This window comes from Macaca thibetana, chromosome 3 (genome assembly GCF_024542745.1).
Source record: "Macaca thibetana thibetana isolate TM-01 chromosome 3, ASM2454274v1, whole genome shotgun sequence".
NCBI classification, from domain to species: Eukaryota; Metazoa; Chordata; class Mammalia; order Primates; family Cercopithecidae; genus Macaca; species Macaca thibetana.
Genome location: NC_065580.1, coordinates 15,962,696 through 15,985,460, shown reverse-complemented (window position 1 = coordinate 15,985,460; position 22,765 = coordinate 15,962,696). Strand labels below are relative to the sequence as shown.

At 47.9% G+C, this 22,765-nt stretch overlaps 1 protein-coding gene and 1 gene segment (V, D, J or C); both read left to right on the top strand.

Moving 5' to 3' along the window:
- Positions 1-13,318, top strand: part of LOC126951109 (M1-specific T cell receptor beta chain-like) — a 418,381-nt gene extending 405,063 nt beyond the window's left edge. Inside the window, 4 exon segments of the mRNA XM_050784984.1 lie at positions 1,939-1,967; positions 11,671-12,028; positions 12,524-12,541; positions 13,079-13,318. Of these exon segments, the coding sequence (XP_050640941.1) occupies positions 1,939-1,967; positions 11,671-12,028; positions 12,524-12,541; positions 13,079-13,245 (572 nt within the window). The 3' untranslated portion in view covers positions 13,246-13,318.
- LOC126951110 (probable non-functional T cell receptor beta variable 7-3) overlaps positions 1-22,765 on the top strand; it is a 632,711-nt gene that overhangs the window by 568,034 nt on the left and 41,912 nt on the right.

Genomic DNA, 22,765 nt, shown 5'->3' with positions numbered 1-22,765 from the left:
ATAAAGAAGACAAAATGGGTAGGAGACTTTTTTTTTTTTTTTTCTGAGATGGTGTCTAGCTCTGTTGCCCAGGCTGGAGTGCAGTGGCATGATCTCAGCTCACTGCAACCTCCGCCTCCTGAGTTGGAGTGATTCTCCTGGCTTGGCCTCCCAAGTAGCTGAGATTACAGGTTCCTGCCACCACACCCAGCTACTTTTTGCATTTTTAGTAGAGATGGGGTTTCACTGTGTTAGCCAGGCTGGTGTCGAACTCCTGACCTCGTTATCCGCCCTCCTTGGCCTCCCAAAGTGCTGTTATCATAAACGTGAGCCACCGCACCTGGCCGAGACTTCATTTTCTTAAGCCTCAGAATTTGTGCTGGAATAATAGCATAAAGGCCCCACCAGGAAGCCCTAGTACAACCTTCCTGATGCTGGGGAGGAAGCAGACAGGCCGTGGAATGGGCTTGGGATAGGATGAGGTCTAGGATGGAGACACAGACAAGGATGGAGGAATGGGACGCACAGGGTCTACCGAAGGTTAGGGGCTTGGGCGGACATTCACGTAGGTGGGGACACACACCAGGGAGTTGAGTGGAAAGTACAAATCACCAGATTCAAAGGCCTGGGTTCAAGGGGCTGTGGTGGGGGAGGTGTGCAATTTGAAAAGCAACTTAAGCTGCCTCCTTCTCTCTAAGACATAGAAACGGAAGGGACTAACTTATATGAAAATCCTTTGTAAAGGATTCCGTAAAGGATTCAACTAGTGGTGACAATCCTTTTCACTCCTGTTGTTTATCATCACTGGGTCACAGGGTTTGCCTTTTTCCAAACCTGCATCTCAATTTTCCCATCAAAAACATTTCCCAAATTTGGATAAAGAACCCATATCTAGACTTGCCACATTTCTGAACCAAAAGCTCACTCTCATGGTTGGAACAGAGCCAAGCAAAGGGCACGGTAAATTGTGGTTTCTTCCACTCCTCATGTGTCTTCAGATGAGATCATTCATTCCAAAGATCCCAGAAATTCTTTTTCTCCTCTGTCAAGCATGTGAAAGGGTCCAGAGCTCTGCAGTGTGAGCCTTCTACTGAAATGGCCCTTGGACTTTGTGGTTCATTCATACTCAATGGTCTAGCTTGCACTACTTTTGAAAATGCAAAGTTTAGCTGTAGATGGATTCCAATCCTGGCCAGGCAGGGTTGCTGGACACTCTGAGAGAAGAAAGGGTTAATCCCATGACCATCAGCTTCCATGGGATTTCAGCCATCCTGGACAAGCTACCACACCCTCCTGTGCCCCAGGGGAGGAGGAAATGTGGACCATCCCATCAGATATTGACGAGGTTTGGCTCTTTAAAGAGGGTTACATGCAAGAAAAGAAAATTTTTTAAAAAGGTGCTGCACAGGTGGGGGAGTCAGATGTGATGGAAAAGTGTCTTTTCTAGAAAAGAAAAGCTAATTCTAACATGTATTACTATCCCACGAGACAAATAAATACATTTTGATTTAAAAAAGGAAAATTATAATTAGAAAAAATCAATTTAGTTATTGTAATTATGCCACTAATGAGAGTCTCCTACCTCAAGTTTCAGGATTACATAGCCATGCACCAAGTAAGGCTTTGAAGAAGAAAGCTACACAGATAAATTATTTGGATAGATGATCAGACAAACCTCAGTAAAAGCAGCCAAGACAATCAGGATATAATGTGACCATAGGAAGCTGGGGAGACAGTAGGCAATGTGCATCCATGGGACAGCATAGAAAGAAGGGGCAAAGTGGAGAGAGAGCAACAAATACTAGGATGGTGACCCCAAAACAATGAGGGCCTAGAATGACATAATTGTGCTTCATTATGGCCCATTCCCAGCCCTCTCTCTCCCACACACACAGAGCCCCTACCAGGACCAGACAGCTCTCAGAGCAACCCTGGTTCCAACCCCTCTTCCCTTTCCAGAGGACCTGAAAAAGGTGTTCCCACCCAAGGTTGCTGTGTTTGAGCCATCAGAAGCAGAGATCTCCCACACCCAAAAGGCCACGCTGGTGTGCCTGGCCACAGGCTTCTACCCCGACCATGTGGAGCTGAGCTGGTGGGTGAACGGGAAAGAGGTGCACAGTGGGGTCAGCACGGACCCACAGCCCCTCAAGGAGCAGCCCGCCCTCGAGGACTCCAGATACTGCCTGAGCAGCCGCCTGAGGGTCTCGGCCACCTTCTGGCACAACCCCCGCAACCACTTCCGCTGCCAAGTCCAGTTCTATGGGCTCTCGGAGGATGACGAGTGGACTGAGGACAGGGACAAGCCCATCACCCAAAAGATCAGCGCCGAGGTCTGGGGTAGAGCAGGTGAGTGGGGCCTGGGGAGATGCCTGGAGGAGATTAGGTGAGACCGGCTACCAGGGCAAATGGAAAGATCCAGGTAGAGGACAAGACCAGATCCAAAAAGAAAGGAACCAGCACATACCATGAAGGAGAACTGGGCACCTGTAGTTCATTCTGCCAGATTCTCAGCCCAACAGAGCCAAGCAACTGGGTCCCCTTTCTATGTGACCTGTGTATCTCTCATCTGAGTGGTACCCCCCAGCCCCCTCAGTGCTGCCACATGCCATGCATTGCAAGGACATTGTGGCTGACATTGGCACGGCAGAGGAAAGGAGGTGCTGGGCTGTCAGAGGAAGCTGGTCTGGGCCTGGGAGTCTGTGCCAACTGCAAATCTGACTTTACTTTTAATTGCCTATGAAAATGAGGTCTCTCATTTATTTTCCTCTTCCTGCTTTCTTTCAGACTGTGGCTTCACCTCGGGTAAGTAAGCCCTTCCTTTTTCTCTCCCTCTCTCATGGTTCTTGATCTAGAACCAAGGCATGAAGAACTCACAGACAACGGAGGGTGGAGGGTGGAGGGTGGGAGAGACCAGAGCTATCTGTGCACAGGTATCCACCTGTCCTTCCTCCCTGCCAACAGTGTCCTACCAGCAAGGGGTCCTGTCTGCCACCATCCTCTATGAGATCCTGCTGGGGAAGGCCACCCTGTATGCTGTGCTGGTCAGTGCCCTCATGTTGATGGCCATGGTAAGCAGGAGGGCAGGATGGGGCTAGCAGGCTGGAGGTGACACATTGACACCAAGCAACTCAGACCCAGAAGTATAGAGTCTCTGCTAGGATTGGAGCTGGGCAGTAGGGAGGGAAGAGGTTTCATTCAGGTGCCTCAGAAGATAGCTTGCACCTCTGTAGGATCACAGTGGAAGGGTCATGCTGGGAAGGAGAAGCTGGAGTCACCTGAAAATCCAATGGATGTTGTGATGAGCCTTACTATTTGTTTTTTTTTTTTTTTTTTTTTTTTTTTTTTTTTTTTTGAGACGGAGTCTCGCTCTGTCGCCCAGGCTGGAGTGCAGTGGCGCAATCTCGGCTCACTGCAAGCTCCGCCTCCCGGGTTCACGCCATTCTCCTGCCTCAGCCTCCCGAGTAGCTGGGACTACAGGCGCCCACAACCGCACCCGGCTAATTTTTTGTATTTTTCGTAGAGACGGGGTTTCACCGTGGTCTCGATCTCCTGACCTTGTGATCCGCCCGCCTTGGCCTCCCAAAGTGCTGGGATTACAGGAGTGAGCCACCGCGCCCGGCCGAGCCTTACTATTTGTAAGGTCAACGGACCCTACTACTTCCTCTCAATCCTCACAACTCCTGGCTCTTAGTAACCCCCAAAGCTTTCTCTTCTGCAGGTCAAGAGGAAGGATTTCTGAAGACAGCCCTGGAAGTGGAATTAGGAGCTTCTAACCCGTTGTGATTTCAATATACATTCTTCTTTTGCCAGTGCTTCTGAAGAGCTGCTCTCACCTCTCTACATCCCAATAGATACCCGCTATGTGCATGCACGCCTGCACACTCACGGCTGAAATCTCCCTAACCCAGGGGCACCTTAGCATTCCTAAGTGACTAAGCCAATAAAAATGTTCTGATCTGGCCTGACTCTGAGTTGTGAATGTCTGGATAGCTCCTTGGCTGTCTCTGAACTCCCCGTGACTCTCCCCATTCAGTCAGGATAGAAACAAGAGGTACTCAAGTAAAATGCAGACTCTTCACATAAGAAGAGTAAGGGGCCCACCTTGAGATCAATAGCAGAGGTTAATTCAATGTGAAAGGCAGTGATGGGAGCTGAAGAGGTTACTCCTAGAACAGTCTAGGAAGACACAGATGTTGAGTATAGGAATTTTCTATATCCAACTATACTGTTCTGCCCAGAAAAGACGTGTTCAGAGGAAGAGCCAACCTATACAGGTGTATTCACCCTCCAGCTGGCCATGTCCCCATGACTAACAAAGCTGGGTTCCATATGCATCACCCACCTTCCTCGCAGCTATCTTACCGAGCACTCCATTCATCCTCATTGGTTCACCAAGTTGATTTCCCAGCTCTGAAGAAGAGATGCTCTGACTTGGAAACTTATTTTCAATGGAAGATGTGTCCTCCAGTTTCACTTACCAATCTGTTTATAAATTTCTCTCTAGTGAATTAAACCAGTGTGAAAATGTCCCCTGATCATTCCCAGAAGGATAGAAAATAAAGTTATCTAAAACTGGGAATCAGCCCCATCCCTACTTTTAGAATTCCTTCAAAAGCTCTCCGTTGTCTCACTGTCACCATGGTGATGGAGTGCCAAATCCTAAAGGTGGCACAGAAGACCTGATGATTATCCCCATCTCCTTCCACACTCTCCTCACTTCTCTCATCCCTGAAGCCCCTGAGCTTCTTCTTTCAAGACACTTTGCACATGCTCTTCCTCCTGGGGTGATAAAGTACTCTTCTCCCCATGGTAACCCTTGTTTAGACTTAAAGATTTAGCTTCTATGTCTTCCCCTCCAAAAAGCTTTCTCTGGCCCTTTCTTGCCCCTTCCTTACCTCTTCTTCCCCTGAAGCTGGATTAAATACACCCTTTATTTTGCTATCACAATGCCTTGTGCATAACCTTCTTTGTGATACATCACACTTGCTGGAAACTACCTCTTTATTTGTCTGATACCCCCAGGGACTATGAACTCCTTGTTAACAAGGATGCATTTGATGATAGTATCCCAGGGCTATAGTATAGAACCTCAGTTTAGTGTAGACACCACATAGGTATGTATGAATAAAAAACTGAATAAATGAGTGAACCCAAAATGACCCAACCCGGGAGCAATCATCACCATAAGTCTTGCCTGAAATAGCCATTACCCTTCCATTTATAGGACTACACCACACAGTCTTCCCTCTTTGTTGCAACACATACATGCATTCAAAGATGCATGTGTGCATGTATGCACACGTGTGTATATATATATGTTTATATTTACACACATGTACACACATCCACTCATTAAACACATATCCCTGCGATGTGTTGTTATCAACTTCCAAGAAAATTAAGATACCCAATTACAGTCCCCAAGAAGCTTATCTGTGCACAGAGCGACTCAATCATGAACAGAAAGAGTCGCATGCAAGTCCATGCTTTGAAAGAGCAACATGAACTGCTTACTAAAATGTAGTCAGAGAATGGTCCTCAATTTCTTACTGGGATAATCAGGAAAGAGTCTGAGAAGGTGGCAATCTCTTCAAAGGAAGAATTGGTCTCAGTTGTTCATTCCAGAGAATGGCCATGCTGATCAGAGGCATGAACAAAAGCCCTAATGACATGGTTAGGTACCTCTGGGTAGGCCCATTTAGCTGGTTGCAAGGTTCAGAAATGGGAGTAATCAAAATTAGTGCTGGAAAGGCAGGTTGGTGCATGCCACTCTGGGAATAAACTTATCTCCATGCAACCAGCATGGAGCCTGCACATGGTGGAAGTTCACTAAACACTTGTGGAGTAAATGAGGACTCTGGAGTTCGGACTTTGTTCAGGAAGCAACAGAACAAAAGAAAATTACAGAGGTTTCTGGATTGTTTGTCCTCCTGTCATATGGTGCCATCCACTGCTCTGCGGATTTTCCTATGAGCTGCCCTGCCACCCCTCGCTCCTCCCACCCACTTCACTATAAATGCCAGTCTGAGCAGATGGGCACAGTGAGCCCCCCCAGGGAGATCCAGTGACATAGATGGTCTGCTCAGGGTGGTGCCTGTTCCAAGGAGGGGCCCCTCCACCCCCCCCCCACCATTACCATCACTGTGACTTTCCCCAAGCCCTTCCCATTTTAATTTACTGCCTTTGTCTTTTCCAAGCCCCACACAATCAGACTAACCTCTGCCACCTGCGCTTCCTGCCTCTGCCCAGTGGTTGGGGGAGGGAGACTATTAGGGAGGAAACATTTTTGTATCACGGTGTAACATTGTGGGGACTGGGGGGAGCACAATGATTCAGGTAGAGGAGGTGCTTTTACAAAAAACCCTGCTGCCAAAAACATCCCCACCCAGCCCAGGGAATGCAGCTACCAGGTGGGAAGAGGTCTCTGGGGCTGTTCCCAGCTGTTGTCTTGCAGGGTCCTCCAACCCAGCGAGCCCCTGTCCATCTTCCTGTCCACACTCAGCTTCCTAGAAATAAGAAGGCCAAGACAGCGAAGTGGGATTATCACTCAGCACTTTTAATAAAACTTGTTCTTGACAAAGTACTTGCACATGCATTATTTATTAAGACTGATGAAAACCCTGAGGGAAAGATATTGTCCCATTTTTCCGATGAGGAAACTGAGATCAGAGAGGTTACAGGTCATACAACTAGGAAGAGGCAAGGTCCAGCCTGCAACATCGCCCAGCTTCAGCCTTTCCAGTACCACCAATGCCCCTTCAGATTTCGAATCCACTGTGTTGTCCCCAAGCCAAGTGGATTCTCCTCTGCAAATTGGTGGTGACCTCATGCAAGATCCACGTTACCGTGTCCAGCTAATTCGAGACAGGAAGAGACAGGCTCAGGAAAGAGAGGGAGGGTGTGCTCTCTACCCGTGCTAAGGGAGGTGGGGAAGGAGAAGGAATTCTGGGCAGCCCCTTCCTGCTGTGCTCCTACGGTGAGCAGTTCTTTGGGCCAGGCACACGGCTCACCGTGCTAGGTAAGAAGGGGGCTCCAGGTGGGAGAGAGGGAGGGCTGCCCAGCCTGGACGACCCCAGAACCCTGTTCTTAGGGAAGTGGACACTGGGCCATCCAGGGCCCTCCTCGGGGAAAGCGGGGTTTGCGCCAGGGTCCCCAGGGCTGTGCTAACACCGCGCAGCTGTTCTTTGGAGAAGGCTCTAGGCTGACCGTGCTGGGTAAGGAGGCGGTTGGGGCTCCGGAGCGCTCCGAGAGGGCGGGATGGGCAGAGTTGAGCTGCTGCCCCACTCCGAGAGGGGCTGTGCTGAGAGGCTCTGCTGGGCGTCTGGGCCGAGGACTCCTGGTTCTGGGTGCTGGGGGGGCGATGGGGCTCTCAGCGGTGGGAAGGACCCGAGCTGAGTCTGGGATAGCAGGGCGGGCAGCACCGGTTTTTGTCCTGGGCCTCCAGGCTGTGAGCACAGATCCGCAGTATTTTGGCCCAGGCACCCGGCTGACAGTGCTCGGTAAGCGGGGGCTCCCGCGGAAGCCCGGGAACCGGGGAGGCCGGGGGCATAGCAGGGCCAGTTTTTGTGCTGCGTCTCGGGGCTGTGAGCCAAAACACTCAGTACTTCGGCGCCGGGACCCGGCTCTCAGTGCTGGGTAAGCTGGGGGCGCCGGGGGACCTGGGGAGAGACGGCGCTCGGGTTTTTGTGTGGGGCTCGGGGGCCGTGACCAAGAGATCCAGTACTTCGGACCAGGCACGCGGCTCCTGGTGCTCGGTGAGCGCGGGCCGCAGGGGCGCGGGCGCGGGCGGCTTGGGTCCGGTTTTTGTGGGGAGTCCCCTGGCTGTGCTCTGGGGCCAGTGTCCTGACTTTCGGGGCCGGCAGCCGGCTGACCGTGCTGGGTGAGTTGCCGCGGGAACATCCGGACGGCGGGGTCCGGGTGGAAGGTGGCTGCTTCGCGGCACCTGGTCCCGCCCTGTGCTAGGAGACCTGGGCTGGGTCCCCAAGGTGGGCAGGAGCTCAGGGAGCCTTAGTGGTTTGCGTGCCGGGGTGCACCTCCGTGCTCCTACGAGCAGTACTTCGGGCCGGGCACCAGGCTCACGGTCGTAGGTGAGATTCGGGCGTCTCTCCACCTCCCAGCCCCTGGGTCCCCGGGGTCGGAGGGCAGACCGGAGCTGGAGGAGCTGGGTGTCCGGAGCGGGAGGAGCTGCGTGTCCGGGGTCAGCTCTGCAGCGTCACCTCCCCGCTCCTGGGAAGACACTGGGAAAGAGGGAGGGGGTGGGCAGGTGCTCAGAGTCCGGGAAGCTGAGCAGAGGGCGAGGCCGCTTTTAATCTTTTCTCTGGGGTGTTTAGAGAGAAGGCGAACGTTAGAGAAGAGAGAATTTGTTAGGATTCTGGGAGAGGCGAAACTGGAGAGGACGAAGGGAAATCCTGGTTTGGGGAATGGGTAGGAATGTGGGTAACTGCTACTGGTAGGCAAAAAGAGCTGAGAGGGCTGGGAGCAGTGCGGGTGGGCAGGGGTCAGCATTGCGGGCAGGCGGGTGGATGTCAGGTGGCAGAAATCCTGCAGCCGAGGGTGCAGTAGAACACAGCAGAAAAAGCCTGCCAAACAAAAGTGGGACAGAGAGGCCAAAAAGAGAGATGAACATGAGTCAGTAAAGAATGAAAGTTTACTCTTTACAAGTGTAGATCTATAATCCGACTTAAAACTCCTGTTCCTGGTTCCTATTCCTCCTAAGCCAGAGATCCCTGGGTCCAGGGTGAGGGCACAGTATTCATGCTTGCCCATGGGCTGGTCAGCAAAGAGGTGCTGACCTGAGAGTAGGGCACATAACCTCAGCCACTGGGTTATACTTACCACCCCTGCCTCCATGTAGCTCCCTCCCCTATCCTGAAATCTCCCTTTAGCAGACTAAGTATTCTAGGATAAACAGCCCAGATGTTCAGGGAGTTCATTTGCCACAAACACACATTTAAAATGCGGATATTTTTGCCTGAGAGACAAGGAAAATTCTCTGGAAGATTTTAGGCCCTGAGAGCTGAAAAGGGGCCCTAAACGTTACCTGGTGAGGACTGCCCTGAGGCCAGAGAAGAGAACTCACGATATTGGTATATCAACCCGTACCACTTGTAATTAGGCTGTCATTAAGCCAGTTGTAATAGGGCTCAGCTACAGTGAAGTGTATCCAGAGGAAATGTAGGGTTCCTGCAGTCAACTGGGACGCAGAAAAGACCCAGACTTGAGAGCCAGATAAAGGCCGAGTTTGAACCTCTGGTTCTTTTTTGATGTGGTGACCTTGGGCAAATTAATGTGTGTATCTCAGTTTCCTCAACTATAAAATATAATGAACAATACCTACCACTTACTATTGCTGTGAAGAAGAAAAGAGAATCAACATGTAGAGTGCACAGATTATTGATGTAATTCAATGCTTCTTTTCCCCATCCTCCTTGGAGGTCACTAGGGAGGCAGGGGGAAGGGTCAGCCCAGTGCCAAAGGATGGGCAGGATCTGGAGTATGGAAATGGAGTAAGGCTGTGTCTGTGTTAGAGGTGGGTTGGGAAGATGTGAGACAAACATCACAATTTTGCCTAAGGTGAACCCAACCCACAAGTAGAGCACAGGCCAACAGCAGCTCACTAGTGCACACACTTACACCAGCAGCTCACTAGTGCACACACTTACACCGGCAGCTCACTAGTGCACATACTTACACCAGCAGCTCACTAGTACACACTTACACCAGAAGCTCAGTACACACACACCCTCAGCTTGCTAGTACACACACTTACACAAGAAGCTCACTAGTATACACCAGTAGCTCACTAGTCCACACACTTACACCAGAAGCTCACTAGTATACACACTTACGTCCACAGAGACAAGCCCCACACCACAGGGACTCACAAATGCAGGAGAGTTGCCCCTGCCCTCATGTACAGATAGTGTGTTGGTGTGCGGTGAGAGGCGGCTAGTATTCACCATGCCTATTGCATCAATAACTATTCTACAGAACAGCATGCATGGTCAAGGGACATTTTTAATTTTTACAATGGGGACTGAGTGTTTGCTAAATGAAGAGATCAAAGGAGTGCATTCTGGAGGGCTGGTGGACTCCCAGAGCCAGGGCTTTTGAGATGAGAGTGAAAATAAGCAGGTTGAGAGCAGAAAGAAAGAAAGTGCTGCAGATAGAAGTTAGGATATCATCATTTAGCCCCAGCCCAGCTAGTAAAGACTTAGAAGCATAGTGGTAATTAGCAAGGTAGGAGTTGTGGGGAGGAAGGGAAATTGACATGATGGGAAGCAGGACCAGCTACAGAATTTGCAGGATCAGCTCAAAATGAAAATGCGGGGGCTCTTGTGAAAAAACGACTTAGGATTTCAAAATGGTGACAGCAGCGCACTAAACCAAGCAGAGAGCCCTTCCAGCAGGAGGCCCCATGGGGACCCAGGAAGGAGGTCACATCCACACAAATCTGAAGAAATGTCAGAATAAATTTTCTCCATTGTCCAGGAGATTCGGAATAGGTTCTCCTAAGACTGATATTTCTTCACTTTAATAGAGTTGCTCAGAAATGAAAAATAATCAATGGGAAGAAAAAGAAAAAAAAAAGATAAGATGAGTAGGAGGGCAGGTCCAAAAGAAGTAATTCAACCAAATGAGAAGGTTCCTCAGGGATTAAAGGGGATGCATTTACATGTCATCCCTAAGAATCTACAAAGGATATGCTCAGGACAGAAACTGTATCAACACAACTAGTAGCAAGAAATTACTCTGATCATATCAGATGTTTATTTGGGGAACTTGCTAGTAGAAAAAAAAAATACATATAATATTTGGATGCAAAGGGACACAGAAGGTTGAAGGGTCCCTAATTTTGAAATAAGGGAAGATACTATCTGTCTGAGCTGAGAAAACTCAGGAGTACCTGGAGGCAGAGGAATGGATAAGATGACATCATGCACCACAAAAAGAAAAAACCTCACATTCTCATGAACACACTGTAAAACCAAAGGCTGTCCTAAGCAAAAAATAGTCCATTTGTAAATCTAAAGAAAGTCCCTAGTTCCAAAATGCCTCCCTCATCCCAGATTCCCCTTCCTTCCTAGCACCTTAGATTTCATATAAATAACGTCCTTGGGAGGGGGCTTTTTGAATTCGTACATAATTTAACCTTCACACACTTTCTGCAAAGTCAGAACGGTGATTCATACTTCACAAGCAGAAAAAAGTGATAGGAATTTCTGTCTTAAAAGTCTTGTTGGTGGACAAAGGAAGTTCTAGGATTTGGATCTTGATTTTGGGGGTTCCAATCCCTTGCTCCAGTTAAAAAACTACCACATAAAATGGTGAGAAGTAGGTAGGCAAGTTGTTATTGATGGAGAGGAAATCAAATAATGGCAATGAAGAGACATTGCCTAGAATGTTAGGCAGTGCCTAATTGGGAGATGGACAGACAATGGATAGTGCCAACCCATAGGGTGGATACAAAAGACAAGCAAGGAAGGGGTAGAACCATCAAAGAGGAATAGGCTGGTGACTCCAAAGCAAGGAGGACTTAGTAACATAATTGTGCTTCATTATGGTCCTTTCCCAGCCCTCTCTCTCTCACATACACAGAGCCCCTACCAAGACCAGATAGCTCTCAGAACAACCCTAGCCCTATCCCCTCTTCCCTTTCCAGAGGACCTGAAAAAAGTGTTCCCACCCAAGGTCGCTGTGTTTGAGCCATCAGAAGCAGAGATCTCCCACACCCAAAAGGCCACGCTGGTGTGCCTGGCCACAGGCTTCTACCCCGACCATGTGGAGCTGAGCTGGTGGGTGAACGGGAAAGAGGTGCACAGTGGGGTCAGCACGGACCCACAGCCCCTCAAGGAGCAGCCCGCCCTCGAGGACTCCAGATACTGCCTGAGCAGCCGCCTGAGGGTCTCGGCCACCTTCTGGCACAACCCCCGCAACCACTTCCGCTGCCAAGTCCAGTTCTATGGGCTCTCGGAGGATGACGAGTGGACCGAGGACAGGGACAAGCCCATCACCCAAAAGATCAGCGCCGAGGCCTGGGGTAGGGCAGGTGAGTGGGGCCGGGGGAGATGCCTGGAGGAGACTGGGTGAGGCCAGCTACCAGGGAAGATAAAAAGATCCATGTAAAGGACAAGACTAGATCCAGAAGAAAGTCAGAGTGGACAAGGTGGGACGATCAAGGAAGTGTGCACTTCCTCCCCAAGAAGCATAGAGGCTGAATGGAGCACCTCAAGCTCATTCTTCCTTCAGATCCTGACACCTTAGAGCTCAGCTCTCAGGTCCCCCTGAGGACAAGCCATACAGCTCAACACCTGAGTGGTGTGTGGCCCATCCCCTTCTGGGGTCCTGGTTTCCTAAGATCATAGTGACCACGTCGCTGGCACTGGAGCAGCATGAGGGAGACAGAACCAGGGCTATCAAAGGAGGCTGACTTTGTACCATCTGATATGCATGTGCTTGTGGCCTGTGAATCTGTGATGTAAGGCTCAGTGTCCTTACAAAGCAGCATTCTCTCATCCATTTTTCTTCCCCTGTTTTCTTTCAGACTGTGGCTTCACCTCTGGTAAGTGAGTCTCTCCTTTTTCTCTTTCACCGTCTCTGCTCTCTAACAAGGGCATGGAGAATCCACAGACATGGGGGCGTGAGGGAGGCCAGAGCTACCTGTGCACAGGTACCTACATGCTCTCTGTTCTTGTCAACAGAGTCTTACCAGCAAGGGGTCCTGTCTGCCACCATCCTCTATGAGATCTTGCTAGGGAAGGCCACCTTGTATGCCGTGCTGGTCAGTGCCCTCGTGCTGATGGCCATGGTAAGGAGGAGGGTGGGATCGGGCAGATGATGGGGGCAGGGGATGGAACATCACACATGGGCATAAAGGAATCTCAGAGCCACGGCACAGCCTAATATATCCTATCATCTCAATGAAACCATAATGAAACCAGACTGGGGAGAGAATGCAGGGAATATCACAGAATGCATCACTGGAGGATGGAGACAGCCAGCGAACCCTACTCAAATCAGGCCTCAGAGCCCACCTCCCCTGCCCTATCCCTGCTGCGCCATAGCCCCTGAGACCCTGAAAATGTCCTCTCTTCCGCAGGTCAAGAGAAAGGATTCCTGAGGCTAGCTCCAAAACCATCCCGGGTCATTCTTCATCCTCACCCAGGATTCTCCTGTACCTGCTCCCAATCTGTGTTCCTAAAAGTGATTCTCTCTCTGCTTCTCATCTCCTTATGTGAATACTTCCCTCTTTTTCTATTTCCCTGAAGATTGAGCTCCCGACCCCCAAGTTTGAAAAAGACTAAACCAATAAAAAATGGTTGTGCTGAGCCTGGTTGCATTTCAGGAGTGTCTGTGGAGCTCTGCTCATCGCTGACCTATCTTCTAATTTAGGGAAAGCAGCATCCACTTCGGCATCCAAAGTGACTAGCCCTCTCTCCACCCTATGCTGCTTTCTCCCGTTCATCCTGATGGAAGTCCTCAAACACCATTTCCAAACCCAGGCATTCTGGGTCCCCACTGGATGGTTAGTCTGAAGGGCAATGGCTGGGCTCTGGAAAACCAGCAAGATGAGGACAGAGAGGAAGGCACACAGTAAACCACAACCCCTTACCCAGTGTAGGACAGAGGATTGGGGCAGGCCTATGGGTTACAATATCTAGTCATTGCCGGGCGCAGTGGCTCACGCTTGTAATCCCAGCACTTTGGGAGGCTGAGGTGGGCGGATCACGAGGTCAGGAGATCGAGACCACCCTGGCTAACACGGAGAAACCCCGTCTCTACTAAAAATACAAAAAAATAGCCAGGCGTGGTGGCAGGCGCCTGTAGTCCCAGCTACTCGGGAGGCTGAGGCAGGAGAATGGCGTGAACCCAGGAGGCGGAGCTTGCAGTGAGCCGAGATTGCGCCACTGCACTCCAGTCTGGGTGACAGAGCGAGACTTCGTCCCCCCGCCAAAAAAAAAAAAACAACAATATCTAGTCATTTCCCAATTCCAGATTAAAGTGTCACATGTTATATACATTCGTGTATAGTCTTAACACCTCCAGCTTATCTTGTTTCAGGATTTGGGCTTAAAATTGAGTGCTACTCTGCATGTCTAGGTTGAAATACTAGAGAAGGCAGAGTTGAGACAACTGATATGTAAAGCCTGGGGATGAGTGATTTCCCAGGAGCAAGACACACCAAGTCAGGAGCAATGGGACATAGGGCCCAGTGGGGGCCGAAGTGCTATGTTCAGAGTAGCCCGTCCAATGGGCTTCTGCATTTGATGAATGGAAACTCAATCACTCCAAACACAAGGTGTTAACTGCTCCTACTTGGGCAAAGACAGTTATCCTGACAAGGTAAATTCTGCATACAGGCTGAATGCATTGTGGTAAAACACTACATGAATGGGATTAAAGAAAAGGGGGCCTGTAACAGTGAGAGGGGCTGAGAGAGGCCATATCAAAATTAGTTGAGGCAGACTGTCAGGGAAGAGAAGCGAAGTCCGAAAGCAGAGAAAGGGTGGGAAAGAGGAGGGAGCCCTTTGTTGAGAGCCTGCTTGCTTCAGGCGTTGGGCTGGACACTGCTACCTGTGCTGTCTGCGTCTATACCATGATCCCAGAAGCAGGTATTATTTTCCCTATGTTATAGATGTGGAAACTGAAGATTACAGATCAAATTACTTATGAGTGGTGAAACCATGGCATGTTCTGTTGTGAAGATGGCAATTCCAGAAACTTTTCCCAAGTAGTGGCCAGGATGGTGGGATTGCTCCTGGTGTCTGGGTGATCGTAGAGCAGCTTCTCCCAAACTCCGAGCAGGGCCCATGCTAACACACTGAAGACACCTTAATGCTTTGGTGTCTTTGCTTCCCCAGGCTGCTATAACAAAGTACCACTGGTGGGTTTAAAACAATAAAAACTTATTCTCTCACAGTTCTGGAGGCCAAAGATACAACATCAAGATTTCAGCAGGTCAGCCTCTATGAAAGTTCTGGGGGAGAATCTTTCTTGCTTCTTCCCACTTCTGATGGCTTCTGGCACTCCTTGGCTTGTGCTAGCATCACAGCAATCTCTGCCTCTGTATTCACATGGCATTTTTCCCTGCGTCTCTGCATTTAAGCTGCCCTCTCCTTTCTCTTTTCAAGGCAAGGTCATTGGATTTAGGACCCATCCTAAATCCAGAACAATTTTATTGAGAAATCTTAACCAATTACACCTGCTAAGTCCCTATTTCCAAATAAGGTCACATTCTGAGTTTCTGAGTGGGCATGAATTCTGGGGGAACACTCTTCATCCCACTACACTGGAGATCTTGGAACTGGAGAAGAGGGTTCTCTGGTGGCAGCTTGCAAAGACCAGGAAAGGATGTGCCAACGGCAGGGATGGGGCCCAGGAAACTCATCACATGCCAGTCATTTCCATCAGTCGTAACTATCTCTAGATTGCTCAAATGGCAGTATGGTATTTTGTTGGCTATTGTTGTTACATATGTGTTGGTTTGTTTTTATATTGGCTAAAAAAAAAAAAGCCTAAAACAAAGGGGACAGGTTTTAGGCCCTAGACCAGCATTCACAAAGCATGCTTCCCACTCCTTAGGCCTGGGTGGAGGCAGCAGGCATATCCTTGTGGCTCCTCACAAAGGTAGGACAGGAGGAGGAGCAGCCAAGGGAACAAGGAAGTACTTCAGAGAGAGCAGAGTTGTGGGGGCCAGAGGGCGCAGGCTAGGACTGAGGCATTGGAGGATAGTGGTTTGTGTGAGCAGAGCTGTGAGGGGCTGAGCAACTGTAGTGCAAGATCAGAGTGGAGGTGGGGAGGGGGAAACACCTTGTAGAAGAAAGATGGTATCTGTTAGTTTGGTGGCCATGATCTTGGGGATGTGGAAAATGGAGGCATTAGCAGGTGGGAGGATGTGGGAGGAGTTTCTTGTTGGTACCCTAGAGTTTGCAACCAGACCAAGGTGAATGAAATCTCCTCTGGAGGATAAAAGGCCATGTGCATTTTACTCTCAGTCCAGAGGACTTGACAGAGATGGAGAGAGCTTCAAGCTCCATCTGGTCCTCCTGACACCCTACTTGACCCAGGGCAGGTTCCTCTTCCCAAGTTTTTACAGCCATTTCCTTGTCTTTCTCAAACAACACCACCAACATTCAGCACACATGCACTGGGAAGTGCATCTCTTCTGCCTCTACCTGCCTCTTTCTCTAGAATCAAAGTGGATTCTTCTGGGCCAATTCTGGGCATCCTCTCCATTCTTTCTCAGGTAACACTGAGAAAAGATGACTTAGATGTAGGGCAATCATATAACTTACTGTAAGAATTGAGATACTATTGAGAATGAAAGGGGCCACTAGCCACATGGGATGCTGGAACAAGAGGTGTAAACCAGGAATGGTCACAAGGCCCCTCCAGTGGAGAGACTCTGAGGGAGTTTCTGGGTGCAGCATTATTCCTGCAAAGGGAGGCACTAAAGAGATTCTACATCAACCTGGACTTGTTGACTGGTTCAAACCTCAGGGCTGACCTAAGCATTATCCTATTAAGAAACTATGTGGACAGAATATAGGGCAAGGCAGGGGCAACAGCATCCTACACAAGTGACACGCAGCGCAAAGCAAAGCGTGGTTACTTATTGAAAAGAGTTACAAGATACGCGTCTCTGGAAGAATGCCCAGGGTACCCCAAGTTCTCGCTGAACTTACCATGGGGTAGCTCTTAAAGAGAAGAACTTCACCTGTGACCTTTACAGATTTATCTGGGAAATTGGAAGAAAAAGGGGGTCATCCAGCTGGTCGCCTAATAAAATAACTTCTTTGTGGGGGAAATGGGATTCCCGTAGGCATCCCAGAGCTCCAGTCACCATCACTTCCCTAGAGGAAGAATCTTCCCACCAGCACCAGTATCCATAGAGATTTTCCTACTACTAGGCTTATTGCTGGGCTACACAAGGTGGACAAGTGGGGATGGTCGGGAGCTGCTGGGACCGTCCAAGAGAAGAAGACTTTTTCTCTCTCAAGGGAGTGATTTCATAATAAGAGTTTGAGTTAAGGGCAATGGATCCTAATAGATATTAAAGTCTCCATTTCCTGCCCTGAGTCATTTCCTCATTTTTCTTCTGTAGTGGCCCAGAAAGGAAGGCTGGAGACAGACTGACATCAGCCCCTAACAGTCTGTGTGACACACGGCCCCAAATGTCCTATATAGGAGAATCTTTGTGAGGTTTCTCTGGTTATAAATGAATGTGGGAATGGAATATTGGTGCTTTGAGACCTCTGTTGAAGCTGCATAGTGAAAACAAAAATGTGTTTTTACTTCTTCCTCAGGTAACGCTGAGCAAAGATATCTAGCCGTTTTTTTCATTTAGGGGTGTTGGGAGATGCTGGTGGAGATCATGGGAATGGCTAAAACCCACAGGTGAACTCAGCTTTGCCATGGACCCATGAATGAATCCATTTTCTGCTTCTCTACTGACATCTTAGATTCATCCCCAGGTTTACTTTCACCTGGAAACTCCCCTATACTATATAAGATGACTCATAGTATAGAATGGCATGAAGCATGGCCAACAGTTTTAATTACAGTTCATTTCCATTGCTTGTGGCAAACTCCCGTGGCTCCCAAAAGCTGATTTCTGAGCCTTGGGACCCCATAACCTAAGACTTTACCCAACCTACCTAGACTCAAAACACAACATATTCCCTGTCTTATTCTAGGGTTGAATATTCTTTCCTCCTATCTGGAAGCCTTTCTTTTCTTGCTCTCTGTGTTTGTGAATTTGAAGTTCCTGGGTTCCTTAACATCCCTACATCTCTGCCTGTCCTTAAGATTTATTGTGGCAGAACTTGGTCTTTCCCTGAACCATCTCCCTCCAACAGACATGATATTTTCTATTCACCATCCCCCTCTCCTACAGACTCAGCTACATGTCTTTCTCTCCCATCTCTATCAGTAGTCTTTATCTCTGTTGAGAGGGCTTCTTGGGGAATATGGGGTCCCAAAAATGAGTGAATGGCTTCTGTAGGTCAGCAAAAAGGATCTGAAAATGAGCCTACACCTGTGACTATTTCCAAAGGATTTTTATCAGCTTGCTTTGCAACTGATCTCAACTGCCCTCTATGAATATGAGCATTTAATCCACACAACATGTAAAGCTAATTCTCAACTCCTTTTTGCCAACCTACAGTTGCTATTCACTTATCTCTGGGACCCCATATTCCCCCAAAAGCCCTCTCAGATGTCTACATGCAACAGAGTGCTCATATTCTGGCAAGAACCCGTAAACCTATGCGAGACAGAATCATTAGAAACTTTAAAACTTGAATTTTCAGAATGGAAAAAAGCATGTAGTAGATGGATGAAAACATTATCATAGCAAAGAAGATGTTTTAATGCAGAGACCTGGGTTTAAGCATTAGTTCTGCCATTTATCAACTACGTGACCCTGGGCAGGTGATCACCTCTGAGACTCAGTTTTCCTTTCCGTAAAATGAGCTCAATTACAAGCCCAACTTCATAAGATGGTTTTATCTAATTTAACCCACACAACATGTAAAGCTTTTAGAACAACATCAGTAAGTAGTAGTGTTATTATAAATACTACTAGCATGAAGATTTTTTTCAGGCTAAACGTTTTCAGTTTTCTCAGTTTTGTTATTATAGGGCACAGTTTTGAGCACGTCCTACTTTCCATGGCCAAACCAGTCCCTTCTGAAAATATTAAAGTTTGTTTTTATCCTTCTATCTTTAGAAATGTGTTGTACAGGACCTGACCTGGCACCAGGTGGGTTCTGACCTACAGAGAGTAAAGAGGGAACTTTGCCTCCTCTTCTCAACATCTTATACGCTAGTTGGTTCCATTAGGACAATTTATCAACTTTTTGTACTCTCATCATCCCGTTGACTCATAGAGCTCACTTTGACTCACCCCCTGGGTGTTTTTCACATACCCTCCTTGTGAGCCACATATTCCCCTTCCTGTGTTCATACAGTTGGTTTTCTCTGTTTGGTGGGGGAGGAGGGAGAGAATGTTTATCATGTTTATTCAGCTTATCTCTCCAACCTGTCAAGATTCTGCAGGATTCTAATTTTGTGATTCATAATATTTATCCCTCTATCCTCATGCCATCTCATATATGATCATCTTGCCTGATTTATTCTTATATGAGTGATTCATAAAATTCATAGCTAGATCACAGCTCAACATACAGCCTGCATTCCTCAAGCCTTATCTGAAGTCCAGGAGCTGCTAAAACACAGAGAATTAGCTTCTGGTCCTTCTCTGGCCCCAGCTGCATGGCTCTGAACAACTCATTTTTATTCTCTGGGCTTATATGTCCTCCTCTGTGATATAAGGACAATGGGTAAAGTGATCTCTAGGAATCTTCAAACTCTGCTCTTCAGATTCTCTGATTCAAAGCCTGCGGTCTCTGAAGTACCAAGAGGATGGTAACTCAGAGAAGCTGAGCTCTTCCTGGCCTCAAATCATACATATCCGTGACATAGTCTCAGTCTGATGGTGGAAGGGGACAGCACTGGCACTGGAGTCCCACAGTTAGCAAGAGTCACCTGGAGCCCTGACACCTGTTCCCTGGCCCTCCTCCAGCAAAGAGATCTAGGATCATGAATGACAAGAAAATTGTGTTAAAAAGGACAGTGGCCCTGAATCAAAAGGTAGGAAGTAATGAGGTGTAGGTTGGAGTCTTTCAGGTTATAGCTGACAACTGGGGTAGGAATGGGGGTTCTGAGCCCAGTGCTGGCTGCCGGGCTGTTTATCTCTGAGTAATATCAGCACCAAGCCACAACAGCCACCTGCCCTAGCTCCATCTCTTAGAGTCACAACAGGATGTGGTTTGACATTTACTGGGTCCTACATCTGGGGTGCCTGTGAAAGTCACTCCCTCCACCCACCCTCCTTCAGAGCATCATGAGAACCACACTCACCGCATCCGGCACCCAACCCCCTCCTATGCTGCTCTTTCTACCTGGGCCCCTGGTTAGCATCCTGGCAGTGGAAGTAGAACTTCAGAGGGGAGGGGACAGGGTCTTTAGAGGGGAATCTAGGTATCCCAGATCCATGTGCAGGCCTCCCCTCCCCCAGCACATCTTTACACCTGCTGGAGGTTATGCACAAGATCAAAGGCCACAGTGGGCACCATGAAGATAGTGGAGAATGAAAAACAGCTGCAATAACTGCTCTGACCCAATTGGGATCCCTTTTGGTCCCACATCACTCAGGCAACTCTCTCTTCCCACCTGCCCCCCAAACTCCCTTCCACCTCCCTCCACTTGCATCCTCCCACTTCCTTCCACTCATGTAATGAGAGGTGCTGATGAGTCACAGGAGAGAGAGCCCTAGATAACCAACAGACTGCAAAATGGACAGTCCCTGCATGTCTGAGCCAGTGTTTGTGCACTGCATTGACTGGCTCCTTGTAGTTTTATCCTCTAGTTGCTAAAGCCTGTAAGGTCTGTGTGATGAGTATTTTCTAACACATCTTAGAAGAACATAATGCAAGACAGAATGAAAAACTAGACATACAGAAACCCCCAAAGTAGGGAGTGGGAATTTACTAGGTATATAATAGGTCAAGCCTGCTCTGCAGGAGCTCAAGGGATTGTAGCATTCTTATCCCAAACCACAGAATCCTGGGCAAAAATAAGAAGTTGCCTAATCTTAGTGTTACCAGCTTCCCAACCCTGGGCATTCCTCATCTTCCTCAAACTGTCCAGAGGCCCCAGGGTGACTCCCTATAAGTCCCATGGGTGGCTGAGATCTATTTAGAGGCCCAAGAGTATCTCCTTATAAGTCCCGTGGGTGGCTGAGATCTATGTGAAGCATCTTGGGCACAGTGCCTCTGGCCACCAGCATGTGGCCCTGAATCTTCCATGTGCAACTGGCCAGGGAAGTAGACGTATGGACATAGTCATCCTGGCACATCTGCAAAATCAGATGCAAATCCTGGAAGCTCTCCTAGAAAAGAGACAGCCTCATCTGATTAAAGGGGCAAGTGAGTTTCATGAATTCCTGGCAAGAGATGGCACGTCTGAACAGGATCGGCCATCCTAAACTGCTTTCCTTTGTCCCCTGGAATTATAACGACTGTGGATTTCTGAGTCCTAAATGGTATGGAAACAGTTATGGGAATGAACAGCCACGCATGAAGGAGAGAAGATAACATGGAGGCTGTTAATTTGTTCTGATGAATTTAGGTGGCTTTCAAGCCTCTCTTTCAATGCTCACCTGTCTGTAGGATGCTCTGTGCAATGATCAGGACTTCTTTTTCTTCAAATTCTCTAAAACTTACAATATTCACACAGACCTGCACATTTCTACACAAACTGACTCTCTTGCTTGCAATGTCATTTTGCTTATATAACTGTTAGCCTCCTAAAGAGCTAAACCTAGCTACAATTTTATGTCCTTTGTGAAGTTTTCCAGAATTTTTGCAGCATATCACAGGAAGGGAAAATCTGCCTCAAGTCTCTACTAGCTCTACTTGACTAGTGGTGATTGCCTGAGACATTTCTCTATTAAGAAGGATTCTGAAGCTGCATAACACCCCTACAGAATCAGCATCTGCATAGGCACAGCATAGGGTTCAAGTTTCATGGTTTTGCCATCCAAGCATGTTTAGCATTTTAAATATTAATATTTATTACATACCTGTAGTTTATGATTTGAAATGTGTTAAATAAGTCTTCCTCTTGGGTAAGTTGTAATGAAAATAATCTTGTAAGTTTAAGAAGAGGAAAATAATACCTGTTGAAAATTAGAGCCTGTAATAGGACTTTATAAACACCATCTTATTTAATACACTTAACAATTCAGTGAGGCATGTTTTATAGGAGGGGAAAAACTTGAAAGCTAGTAAGATTAAATAACTAGGTCAAGTTCATAACAACTAGCAAATTTAGACTTAAAAATCAAGTGATTTGACTAAATCATGCTATGACTATGCCCAACACTATCTCAAGTATATATATATATTTTTAATAACCCTTAAAATGGCTCACTGTGCCCAGCACACAGTACTTGCTTAATACATAGCTGATCCTTAAAGCTCAATAGGAACCCTTGGGCATTATTCTGTACGTTCTTGATCACTCTGTGTCTACGTCTCAGATTTTCCACTTCAGATTAAATGATACTAGAAATATGCACACTTCTGGATTCATCTAGGTTAAATGATGCCCAGAATAGAGTATTTTAAGACATCTTGTGCCCCCTTGTGGAGGGGAAGGGACATTAGAAAGAAAATCTTTTTAAGAACAAGAACTAGGGAGGAATGGGGATGAGGAAGGAAGCTCAGTTGCCAAGGTAACCATCGAACCTCTTTCCAGCCATCCACATCAACCCTTTCCTCTCCTTCATTTCCATCTAAGTGATTTCTCTTTTTTAGAGCTCAGCCATTACACACACAGTCCTCTTCTTGCGTATCTCTTGGATCACCATCTGTCTGTCTTTGCTACAAAGGAAGGGCTAGAAGATAGTACAACAGGACAGTTTTTAAAACCTAAAACCTAAAACACCATCAAAATTTCTAAGTGTATGTTTATTTTTATTTTTATTTTTTTTGAGATAGAGTCTCGCTCTGTCACCCAGGCTAGAGTGCAGTGGCATGATCTTGGCTCACTGCAACTTCCACCTCCCAGGTTCAAGTGATTCTCCTGCCTCAGCCTCCCAAGTAGCTGGGATTACAGACGCCTGCCACCACACCCGGTTAATTTTTGTACTTTTAGTAGAGACAGGTTTCACCACGTTGGCCAGTCTGGTCTCGAACTCCTGACCTCAGGTGATCCTCCT